Source organism: Echiichthys vipera (assembly GCF_963691815.1).
Source record: "Echiichthys vipera genome assembly, chromosome: 20".
Lineage (NCBI taxonomy): Eukaryota > Metazoa > Chordata > Actinopteri > Perciformes > Trachinidae > Echiichthys > Echiichthys vipera.
The window spans coordinates 1,622,204-1,635,483 of record NC_139845.1 but is presented as its reverse complement, the minus strand read 5'-3'; the positions used below and the strand labels follow the sequence as shown (position 1 = coordinate 1,635,483).

Sequence of the window (13,280 nt, the reverse complement as noted above, 5' to 3'; positions counted from 1 at the left end):
TGGGCTTTTATTGTGAAGGACTGATGTTTGTACAGCATTGATGGGCTTTTATTGTGAAGGACTGATGTTTGTACAGCATTGATGGACTTTTATTGTGAAGGACTGAAGTTTGGTCCTGGATGTTTGGACAGCATTGATGGGCTTTTATTGTGAAGGACAGAAGTTTGGTCCTGGATGTTTGGACAACATTGATGGGCTTTTATTGTGAAGGACTGATGTTTGTACAGCATTGATGGCCTTTTATTGTGAAGGACTGAAGTTTGGTCCTGGATGTTTGGACAGCATTAATGGGCTTTTATTGTGAAGGAGTGATATTTGGACAACATTGATTGGCTTTTATTGTGAAGGGCTGATGTTTGGACAGCATTGATGGACTTTTATTGTGAAGGACAGAAGTTTGGTCCTGGATGTTTGGACACTATTGATGGGCTTTTATTGTGAAGGACTGAACAATCGTGTTTCTCTGCTTTAGATTTCCGCTCGCTCGATTCCGGCGTTCTCAAAGACGACGACTGTGAAAGACAGAAGGCCGAGCTGCAGAGCGTCCAGCAGTGTGCGGCGGCGGCGGCGGCGACTCTGGGTCCTGACGCAGAACGTCTCAAACGCGCCCGGTCCGGTGATGGCGAGCGGGTCCACTGTGGCGACGCGGGGAGGAAACTACTGCACGACCCCGAGAGATTTTACCGATGCGTCTGTTGGAGCGGAGGAAGAACCGAACGACCGGACGCAACAAAGCACGCCGACGTCTGAGAACGGCTCCTTTATGGTTCAGTAAAGTTCTTCAGACCCTGTTTTAATAATAACAATAATAACAATAACAATAGTAATTATTAAAGCAATTCTTACCGTATTCACCGCATTATAAGGCGCTTAGAACAGACGCTACAGTGGAGGCTGGGGTCACGTTAAGGACCGCCTCTAAATTCATTGATGCTAAGTTAGCGTGCTAGCGCTGTTGCCTTCAGTGGAACAGTGATCGTACAGACTCTTCTTCTTGCTGCTCTCTGTTCAACAACCCACTGTTGGAGTTTGTCCTCCAGCTGCAGCCGTCTCGCTCTGTTCCCTCTAAACTCTGTTTAGTCTTCTTTACTCGGCGCAGGTCGTCTTGTTGCTTCCTCCACTTCGGCACCATTGATTGGTTCATGTTAAACTCTCTGGCTGCTGCTCTGTTCCCGTGTTCTACTGCGTGACTAATGGCCTTGAGTGTAAACTCTGCGTCGTAAGCGTGTCTCTTAACAGGAGCCATTTTGGGCTCTTTACACAAACACACACATGGAAATGAAACGGCACGCTTCACGCAGTCGTATATCTCAACATGCACCGCGCGTTACTTCTTCTACGGGGGAAAATAGAGTCGGCGGCTGCTCACCGTAGCTGGAGACCTGTTGTGGCTCAATATTGGTCCATATATAAGGAGCACCGGGTTATAAGGAGCACTGTCGGCTTTGGAGACATGTGAAGGTTTTTAGGAGCGCATATAGTGCGGAAAATACGGAAGTTTTCTTTCTAAGTTTTGGACCTCCAACTAGGCAAAGTGCCCTGGACTCCCTGTCAAAGTGGAACCTCCTACGATCGAATTCAGGGCGACCTCCGTTCCCTGAATTCGTTAGTAGGATTCAGAGCGTATCAAATGATCTGTCAGGATAATAGATTTTTAATGAAACACGTTTCTTTTGTGGGCGACGCGGTGCTGTGGTGGTTAGCACTGTCACCTCACAACAACAGGGTTCCTGGTTCGAATCCCGGCTGGGGCCCTTCTGTGTGGAGTTTGCATGTTCTCCCCGTGTCTGCGTGGGTTTTCTCCGGGTTCTCCGGTTTCCTCCCACAGTCCAAAGACGTGCAGGTGTTGGGTTCATTGATGACTCTAAATCACCCGTAGGTGTGAATGGTTGTCTGTCTCTGTTCGTCTCTATGTGTCCTGTGATAGACTGGCGTCCTGTCCAGGGTGGACCCCGCCTCACGCCCCATGTCAGCTGGGATCGGCTCCAGCCCCCCGAGACCCCGACAGGGACAAGAGGCTGAAGATGAATCATTGAGCTTTGAAGCATCAACGTTAGAAATGACGTCAAAAAGGCAAAATCTGGACTGAAAGGTTTATTTTTTTCTGAGCTTTATGAACAAAAAATAACTTTTTAACTGTAACAGATTTATTTAAATGAGTGTAACAGACACAAAAACAGTGACGCACTTCCTGTGACGTGAATGAAATAAATAAATAATAACCACGGAGGCCGCGGGCGAACACGTTTCCACTCTCATCATTTCTCTTCTTATAGAAACGACGCTTGTTTTTGTGCAACACGCTGAGAATAACCTCCTGAAATCACTCCGTAAATACAGAAATACAAAATAAACGTCTCATGTGATGCTTTTTCTATATTTACGCATCTGATTTTGTAGCGTTTTGTTCTTTAATACAAAGAAAATCAGCCGTGACGCACTTCCAGAACACAAACGAAGACTTTTTAGAAGCTTTTCTTATTAAAAAATTAAACATTTCTCTCGTTCGAAGCTTCAACGGCAAAATGAAAACAACTGAAAGGTCCCTGCGGCTGTGAGGAGGGAGCAAACCTGGGGCGTGGCTGCAGCTTCAGGACGCTCTGTGGCGACAGAGACGCAGACGGTGAGGCCGACTTCTGCTGCTTGAACCACACCGGCCTCATCCTCACCCGACCGTCACCGTCAGCGTCCCGGTAACTCATCAGGACGTGGTCCCAACGTGAGATCTGAGGTCCTGAGACATAAAAGGACTAAAAAAGGACGCAAAATGACTAAAAATAGATGCAAAATGACAAGAATTATGCAAAATGAGTAAAAATAGATGCAAAATGAGTAAAAATAGATGGAAAATGGGTAAAAATAGATGCAAAATGAGTAAAAATAGATGCAAAATGACTAAAAATAGATGCAAAATGACAAAAATTATGCAAAATGAGTAAAAATAGATGCAAAATGAGTAAAAATAGATGGAAAATGGGTAAAAATAGATGCAAAATTAGTAAAAATAGATGCAAAATGACTAAAAATAGACGCAAAATGAGTAAAAATAGACGCAAAATGAGTAAAAATAGATGGAAAATGACTAAAAATAGATGGAAAATGACTAAAAATAGATGCAAAATGGGTAAAAAATGATGCAAAATGACTAAAAATAGACGCAAAATTAGTAAAAATAGATGGAAAATGACTAAAAACAGACGCAAAATGACAAAAAAATGATGCAAAATGACTAAAAACAGACGCAAAATGAGTAAAAAATTATGCAAAATGACTAAAAACAGATGCAAAATGGGTAAAAAATGATGCAAAATGACTAAAAGAAAATGCAAAAGGACTAAAAAATTATGCAAAATGAGTAAAAACAGATGCCAAACATTTCTCTTACTCGAAGCTTCAACAGTAAAATAAGATGTCACACACCTGGGGGCGCTGGCTGCAGCTTCAGTACGCGCGGTGGAAATGGCGGTTGACTTTGGCGACGGAGACGTAGACGCTGAGGCCGACCAGGAAGAACTGCTTCTGCTCCGTGAACCACACCAGCCTCATCCTCACCCGGCCGTCGCCATCCCGGTGACTCATCAGGTAGTGCTCGCCGCTGTAGTCGAAGGACACCGGGTACTTGGCCATCGTGGTGCGGACGGGCGCGCTGACGCACCAGAAGGGGTTCTGGAACTCATCCAGCAGAGTAAGCGACATGATGCAGCAGTTCTACGCGGCGGGAGAAAAGAACCGTGAGAAAGAACCGTGAGAAAGAACCGTGAGAGCTGAACGTAAAGAAATGGGAAGTGGAGCCTTTTTTTGTCCACATCAGCTGAGCAGGAATGAAGTCTGTGGTCACAGCAGCGTGTGTGTGTGTGTGTGTGTGTGTGTGTGTGTGTGTGTGTGTGTGTGTGTGTGTGTGTGGACGGTTCTGTCCTTCACACGAGGTCATTGGGAGAAACTGGGCGACCAGAGTCACATGTTGTTGTGTTTCTGACTTCTTCACAAACAAACCAACTCTAACGTTTTTACCGTGTGACCAAAGACACGACTTTAACTCCACTGTGAGATCTGAGACATAACACGATTAAGCACGGACGCTAAAGGACTACAAAAGGATGAAAAATGAGTAAAAATAGAAGCAAAATGACAAAAAAAAGATGCAAAATGACAAAAAATAGATGCAAAATTACAAAAAATAGATGCAAAATGACTAAAGATAGAAGCAAAATGACTAAAACTAAATGCAAAATGACTAAAAATAGAAGCAAAATGACTAAAAATAGATGCAAAATGACTAAAAATAGAAGCAAAATGAGTAAAAATAGATGCAAAATGAGTAAAAATAGAAGCAAAATGACTAAAAACAGATGCAAAATGACTAAAAATAGAAGCAAAATGAGTAAAAAATAGATGCAAAATGACTAAAAATAGATGCAAAATGACTAAAGATAGAAGCAAAATGACTAAAACTAAATGCAAAATGACTAAAAATAGATGCAAAATGACTAAAAATAGATGCAAAATGACTAAAAATAGAAGCAAAATGAGTAAAAAATAGATGCAAAATGACTAAAAATAGATGCAAAATGACTAAAAATAGATGCAAAATGACTAAAGATAGAAGCAAAATGACTAAAACTAAATGCAAAATGAGTAAAAATAGAAGCAAAATGACTAAAAACAGATGCAAAATGACTAAAAATAGAAGCAAAATGAGTAAAAAATAGATGCAAAATGACTAAAAATAGATGCAAAATGACTAAAGATAGAAGCAAAATGACTAAAACTAAATGCAAAATGACTAAAAATAGATGCAAAATGACTAAAAATAGATGCAAAATGACTAAAAATAGAAGCAAAATGAGTAAAAAATAGATGCAAAATGACTAAAAATAGATGCAAAATGACTAAAAATAGATGCAAAATGACTAAAGATAGAAGCAAAATGACTAAAGATAGAAGCAAAATGACTAAAACTAAATGCAAAATGACTAAAAATAGATGCAAAATGACTAAAGATAGAAGCAAAATGACTAAAACTAAATGCAAAATGACTAAAAATAGATGCAAAATGACTAAAGATAGAAGCAAAATGACTAAAACTAAATGCAAAATGACTAAAAATAGATGCAAAATGACTAAAGATAGAAGCAAAATGACTAAAAACAGATGCAAAATGACTAAAAATAGAAGCAAAATGAGTAAAAAATAGATGCAAAATGACTAAAAATAGATGCAAAATGACTAAAGATAGAAGCAAAATGACTAAAACTAAATGCAAAATGACTAAAAATAGATGCAAAATGACTAAAAATAGATGCAAAATGACTAAAAATAGAAGCAAAATGAGTAAAAAATAGATGCAAAATGACTAAAAATAGATGCAAAATGACTAAAAATAGATGCAAAATGACTAAAGATAGAAGCAAAATGACTAAAACTAAATGCAAAATGACTAAAAATAGATGCAAAATGACTAAAGATAGAAGCAAAATGACTAAAACTAAATGCAAAATGACTAAAAATAGAAGCAAAATGACTAAAAATAGATGCAAAATGACTAAAAATAGAAGCAAAATGAGTAAAAATAGATGCAAAATGAGTAAAAATAGAAGCAAAATGACTAAAAACAGATGCAAAATGACTAAAAATAGAAGCAAAATGAGTAAAAAATAGATGCAAAATGACTAAAAATAGATGCAAAATGACTAAAGATAGAAGCAAAATGACTAAAACTAAATGCAAAATGACTAAAAATAGATGCAAAATGACTAAAAATAGATGCAAAATGACTAAAAATAGAAGCAAAATGAGTAAAAAATAGATGCAAAATGACTAAAAATAGATGCAAAATGACTAAAAATAGATGCAAAATGACTAAAGATAGAAGCAAAATGACTAAAACTAAATGCAAAATGACTAAAAATAGATGCAAAATGACTAAAAATAGATGCAAAATGACTAAAAATAGAAGCAAAATGAGTAAAAATAGATGCAAAATGAGTAAAATTAGAAGCAAAATGACTAAAAATAAAAGTGACATACGCGATGAGGCGATAGACACGATCATCACGTCGCTCTTATCGTCTGAATCGCGCGTCATTTACATCGATCGTCAATGGAATGGAGCTCTAACTGGGGGATCCTGAGGCGTTCCCAGGCCAGTGTGGAGATCTAATCTCTCCACCTGGTCCTGGGTCTTCCCCGAGGCCTCCTCCCAGCTGGACGTGCCTGGAACACCTCCCTAGGGAGGCGCCCAGGGTTCATCCTTACTAGATGATCCTGAACCACCTCAACTGGCTCCTTTCAACGCAAAGGAGCAGCGGCTCTTGGTACGTGTGTGTCGGTCGTACCTCCACGGAGCCCTCCAGGGTGCTGCTCTTCCAGGGCAGCTTGATGTTCCCGGACAGCGGTCTGTGCTGGGACAGGTCGCTCCTGTCGATGACCCTCAGCTCCAGCAGTCCGTTCTGGATCTGACCTGAGCGCAGCGACACAGCACACAGGTGTTTAACCACCAAACCAGGACCGTCCCGGCTCACTTGGGTTCCCGCGCGCTGGCGTGCGTGTGTGTGTGTGTGTGTGTTACCTCTGGGACAGGACAGCTGGCGGAAGTTTCCCGACATGATCTCGGCGCCGGTGTTGTGCAGGACAAAGTGCAGAGCGTAGTCGTGCAGACCGAACTCGGGGTCCGAGATGTCCTCAGCCGAAGTGTCATAGCTCTCACGGAACGGGCTGCAGGACGGGACGGGAGAAGGAGAAGAAGTATGACGTGATATAACCCCGTCATACCACGGCATGTCGGGAGCTTCTGCTTAAATATATGAATAAAGATACAAATAAATATCCATCAGCAGAGTCAGTGAGAGGTGAACGTACCAGGAAGGAGCTCCCATCAGACACTTCTCCACCAGCTTGTGGAAATGAAGGCTGACCATGATGAAGGCCACGTCCTTCTGACCCTACACACACACACACACACAAAAGACAGGGTAAGATCTCCAGGATCCTCGCGAGGGTGAAGAGCTGGTCCGTTGTTCCACGTCCAGGACGAACCTCCTTTCCAGCACCTTGGAGTCGACTTCACCAGGGAGGCTGAGGAGTGTGATACCCCTGTAACTGGCTCACACCCTCTGGTCCCCCTTTTTAAACAGAGGAACCACCACCCTGGTCTGCCACTCCCTTGGCACTGTCCCAGACTTCCACCAGTGTGTCAGAGACGTGTGGACCAGGACCAGGACCAGGACCAGGACCAGGACGGCCCCCTCCAGACCCAAAGCTTTCAGCATGTGTGGATGCAGCTCATGGATCCCTGGGGCTTTGCCTCTGTGGACTTGTTTGACTTCTGTCAGAGATGTTGACAATGATCCCCCATCAGCCTCCAGCTCTGCCTCTACAAAAGAGGGCGTGTTGGTCGGATTAAGGAATTACCCAAAGAACCAGGTCCAGGTCCAAGCGTGTGAACTGTGTTTCCTCAGGAGGGGGTCTGGAGTCTCCCTTAGAGAGAGGGGGAGAAGTTCAGCATCCGTGAGGAACTCGGAGTAGAGCCGCTGCTCCTTTGTGTTGAAAGGAGCCAGTTGAGGTGGTTCAGGATCATCTGGTAAGGATGAACCCTGGGCGCCTCCCTAGGGAGGTGTTCCAGGCACGTCCAGCTGGGAGGAGGCCTCGGGGAAGACCCAGGACCAGGTGGAGAGATTAGATCACCACACTGGCCTGGGAACGCCTCAGGATCCCCCAGTTAGAGCTGGTTAATGTGGCCCGGGAAAGGGAAGTTTGGGATCCCCTGCTGGAGCTGCTGCGCCCGCGACCTGATCCAGGATCAGAGGCTGAAGATGAGATGAGGTGAAGTGTACCCTTACCCTGTAGGTGCCGATGATGAAGCCGGGCCGCAGGTGCCTCAGTTTGACGAGGACGTCTTCGCCGATGACGCGTGTGTTCAGACGTCTTCTCTCCTCGCCCTCCGTAGCGTCGCGCCGCCCCCAGATCATGGAGCGTAAGCCGGGCCTGATGGACAGGATGTTACAACGACCTCAACCATCTCTCAGGTTACCGCGTCGACGATGGGAGTCTGTGGACAAGAGCATCTTACCGCCGGTCTGCGGGGCCCGTCGGCCGGTCCTTCTGGACTGCGTACAGCTGGATGTTGCTGATTCGATTGTAGTCGGGGATGTTTACGTCGCTCCAGCGGACGATCAGCGACGACTCGAAGAAGTACGCTCGGCTCTGCCTGATCCGCACGATCTTCCGCCTCAAACCGCTCACGGCCAGCTCCCAGCTCACATCCAGGTTCCTGGGAATGAAGATTAAAAGACGAACACACACGAAACAAGGATGAAAGGATTTGATTTAGAGTTGGGTTTCTCAACGGGGGCATTCGTACAAGCTAGAGGGGGGGGGGGGGGGGGGGTGTGAGTGGGAGGGGCGGCGCTGGGAATGTTTAAAGGCTACCTGTAGTAAATATCCTATTTCCATTTATGCGTTTCTAACGCCTCTACTGTCGCAGCTCCATTTGCCTGTCTCTTTCTGCTAGGGCTGTAACGACACGCCAATCTCACGATACGATATATATGACAATATTCAGTCAAGTCGGCATGAAATATATCCCGATATTCAGCCTACGATACGATTATATCACAATATCAAGCTAACAATACGATATACATCACGATACTCGGCTCACGTGCGATATATATATATCCCGATATTCAGCTCGTGATGCGATATATAACACGATATTCAGTCAACGATACGATATATAACACGATATTCCGCTCACGATGCGATATATATCAAGCTATTCTGTCAACGGCACGATATATATATTGCGATATTCAGCTCACATACGATGTATATCCTGATATTCATCCCACGATGAGATTTATATCACGACATCAGCTCGTGGTGCGATATATAACACGATATTCAGCTCACAACACGATATGCGATATTCAGCTTGCGATGCGATCTATATCACGATATTCAGTCAACGATACGATTCGATACGCATCATTTTCTGAAAGATTTCAAAGGTACAGTGTGATTTTGGTGTGAATCTTGTTTTTGTTCCATTTACTTGGATTGAATCAGTTTTTAGTCATTTTGCTTAAATTTCTTGTCATTTAGCATCTGTTTTTAGTCATTTAGCTTAAGTTTCCACTGCTAACGGGAAAAACGAAACTGAAACTTCTCAGAGATCCTTTATTATTTAGTTTGAGAAGAAAAAACAGCTAAAACAGAATGAAACAAACTGAAATTCCTTCTTTATTTGTTGATGTTTGATATTAACTGTGTTCTGGTTCTGGTGGAGAACTTTATTTGGACCTTTTGGACTTTAATGATTCAAAGACTTGTTCTGATGCTGAGTGCAGCTCATTGTGTGAAACACGGATTTAAACTGAGTCTGCATTGTTTTAATTTGCTTTAGCGTTAAATCTTAGTCATTTAGCATCTGTTTTTAGTCATTTTGCTTCAGTTTCTTGTCATTTTTCTTAACATTTTGCTTAGATTTTAGTAATTTTGGTTGAGTTTTAGTCATTTTGCTTAAATTTCTTGTCATTTAGCATCTGTTTTTAGTCATTTAGCATCTGTTTTTAGTCATTTAGCATCTGTTTTTAGTCATTTAGCATCTGTTTTTAGTCATTTAGCATCTGTTTTTAGTCATTTAGCATCTGTTTTTAGTCATTTAGCATCTGTTTTTAGTCATTTAGCATCTGTTTTTAGTCATTTAGCATCTGTTTTTAGTCATTTTGCTTAAGTTTCCACTCCTAACGGGGAAAACGAAACTGAAACTTCTCAGAGATCCTTTATTATTTTGTTTGAAAACAAAAGAACAACTGAAACAGAATCAGACAGACTGAAATTCTTCTTTAGTTTGTTGATTTCTGATTGAACTTTGTCGGAGAACATCATTTGGACCTTTTGGACGTTTGTTAGCTCCGACGCCGTAAACCTCGGGGAAACACTGAAAGATGACTCCGTACCTGAGGACCCTCTCCGTCTGTCGGGGTAAACCGGTGTAGGGGCTCACGTCGTGCCTCATCCCGACCCACTCTTTAATTTCCCGTCCAGCCAGCGTCCTGAAGTACATCCTCTTCCAGTGTCCCGCCTCCTCCCGCTCCACCTTCAGCGCCGCGTCCCTCGCCGTCAGCTTCGGCCGCCACGTTTGACTCCCAAACGCCGACATGTAGACGTTCTGCCACACGACGCTACAGAGGACGAAAGGGTACGAAACTGATTACGATGTTCGGTTTCTCCAAAAAAAGGTGTTTTCGGCGACTTACTCGTCGTTGGCGAGCCGGTGGAAGAGCCTGCTGACGTGGCTGAGGCAGGACAGCGAGGTGGCGTCCAGGAACGACAGGATCTGCAGCAGGATCTCAGACGGCAGGCTGGAAACAAAGGCAACGAGGCGTCACCGCGGAGGAGGACGCAAAGGCCTCAAACCGCAAGTTTCCTCACGTTTAGAGGACACTTTAGCACACGTTTATGCTCCTAGAGGACACTTTAACACACGTTTATGCTCCTAGAGGACACTTCAGCACACGTTTAGGCTCCTAGAGGACACTTTAACACACGTTTAGGCTCCTAGAGGACACTTCAGCACACGTTTAGGCTCCTAGAGGACACTTTAACACACGTTTAGGCTCCTAGAGGACACTTTAGCACACGTTTATGCTCCTAGAGGACACTTTAACACACGTTTATGCTCCTAGAGGACACTTTAACACACGTTTATGCTCCTAGAGGACACTTTAGCACACGTTTATGCTCCTAGAGGACACTTTAGCACACATTTATGCTCCTAGAGGACACTTTAGCACACGTTTATGCTCCTAGAGGACACTTTAACACACGTTTATGCTCCTAGAGGACACTTTAACACACGTTTATGCTCCTAGAGGACACTTTAACACACGTTTATGCTCCTAGAGGACACTTTAGCACACGTTTATGCTCCTAGAGGACACTTTAACACACGTTTATGCTCCTAGAGGACACTTCAGCACACGTTTATGCTCCTAGAGGACACTTTAACACACGTTTATGCTCCTAGAGGACACTTTAACACGTTTATGTTCCTAGAGGACACTTTAACACACGTTTTAGCTCCTAGAGGACACTTTAGCACACGTTTATGCTCCTAGAGGACACTTTAGCACACGTTTATGCTCCTAGAGGACACTTTAACACACGTTTATGCTCCTAGAGGACACTTTAGCACACGTTTATGCTCCTAGAGGACACTTTAACACACGTTTATGCTCCTAGAGGACACTTTAACACACGTTTATGCTCCTAGAGGACACTTTAACACACGTTTAGGCTCCTAGAGGACACTTTAGCACACGTTTATGCTCCTAGAGGACACTTTAACACACGTTTTAGCTCCTAGAGGACACTTTAACACACGTTTAGGCTCCTAGAGGACACTTTAGCACACGTGTATGCTCCTAGAGGACACTTTAACACACGTTTATGCTCCTAGAGGACACTTTAACACACGTTTATGCTCCTAGAGGACACTTTAGCACACGTTTATGCTCCTAGAGAACACTTTAGCACACGTTTATGCTCCTAGAGGACACTTTAGCACATGTTTAGGCTCCTAGAGGACACTTTAACACACGTTTATGCTCCTAGAGGAAACTTTAGCACACGTTTAGGCTCCTAGAGGACACTTTAACACACGTTTAGTCTCCTAGAGGACACTTTAGCACATGTTTAGGCTCCTAGAGGACACTTTAACACACGTTTATGCTCCTAGAGGAAACTTTAGCACACGTTTAGGCTCCTAGAGGACACTTTAACACACGTTTATGCTCCTAGAGGACACTTTAACACACGTTTATGCTCCTAGAGGACACTTTAACACACGTTTATGCTCCTAGAGGACACTTTAACACACGTTTATGTTCCTAGAGGACACTTTAGCACACGTTTATGCTCCTAGAGGACACTTTAACGCACGTTTAGGCTCCTAGAGGACACTTTAACACGTTTATGTTCCTAGAGGAGACTTTAACACACGTTTATGCTCCTAGAGGACACTTTAACACATGTTTATGCTCCTAGAGGACACTTTAGCACATGTTTTGGCTCCTAGAGGACACTTTAACACATGTTTATGCTCCTAGAGGACACTTTAACACACGTTTATGCTCCTAGAGGACACTTTAACACATGTTTATGTTCCTAGAGGACACTTTAGCACACGTTTTGGCTCCTAGAGGACACTTTAACACACGTTTATGCTCCTAGAGGACACTTTAACACACGTTTATGCTCCTAGAGGACACTTTAACACACGTTTATGCTCCTAGAGGACACTTTAACACACGTTTATGCTCCTAGAGGACACTTTAACACACGTTTATGCTCCTAGAGGACACTTTAGCACACGTTTATGCTCCTAGAGGACACTTTAACACACGTTTATGCTCCTAGAGGACACTTTAACACACGTTTATGCTCCTAGAGGACACTTTAACACACGTTTATGTTCCTAGAGGACACTTTAGCACACGTTTTGGCTCCTAGAGGACACTTTATTAATTTTTTAATACTTATTTTGAAAATATAGAAACAATAAAAACACAGATTACAATGTACAAAACACAGTAAAACATAAAAAAATAAAATAATGAAAATAAAAATGTACATGTGTCATAACTACGAGAATACATTTTAAAAAGCGTTAATTTGTTTTTAAACTGTTATAAATTGTTTTTGCCTTCTTTTTGTTTTGTTTTTTTAGTTTTAAGTTTAAAGTTTCTTCTTACATGTCTGAAACATGTAAGAAAGGTAATTAAATTGAATCTTAAGATAAATAATAATTTAATAATAATAATAATTTATACATTTAAATGTTTGTCTTTATTCTTTTTATTTTTCTTGGTCTTGTGTAAAAGTCTGCAAAGTGAAAGAAATGCAACTATGTTTAATTTTAAGATGAAAAAATTTAAAAAATCACTTTTAAAAAATTGATAGAGGCCGTTAGTGACCGTTAATAACCGTTGACGACCGTTAACTACCGTTAGTGACCGTTAATAACCGTTAGTGACCGTTAATAACCGTTAGTGACCGTTAATGGCCGTTAATAATCGTTAGTGACCGTTAGTAACCGTTAGTGACCGTTAATAACCGTTAGTGACCGTTAATGGCCGTTAATAACCGTTAGTGACCGTTAGTGACCGTTAATAACCGTTAGTGACCGTTAATGGCCGTTAATAACCGTTAGTGACCGTTAGTGACCGTTAATAACCGTTAGTGACCGTTAATGGCCGTTAATAACCGTTAGTGACCGT

The 13,280-nt window shown here is 42.5% G+C and overlaps 1 protein-coding gene across 1 annotated transcript; it reads right to left on the bottom strand.

The window, feature by feature from the left end:
- Positions 1–3,441: 3,441 nt before the first annotated feature.
- On the bottom strand, positions 3,442–12,602 carry LOC310962548 (F-box only protein 15-like; the record flags this gene model as incomplete). The annotated part of the gene is made up of 9 exons (XM_083935053.1): positions 3,442–3,708; positions 6,336–6,460; positions 6,569–6,714; positions 6,859–6,941; positions 7,839–7,983; positions 8,069–8,269; positions 9,960–10,184; positions 10,260–10,364; positions 12,586–12,602. 9 exons carry the CDS (start codon positions 12,600–12,602, stop codon positions 3,442–3,444), a joined length of 1,314 nt encoding a protein of 437 aa, XP_083791179.1.
- Positions 12,603–13,280: the final 678 nt, after the last annotated feature.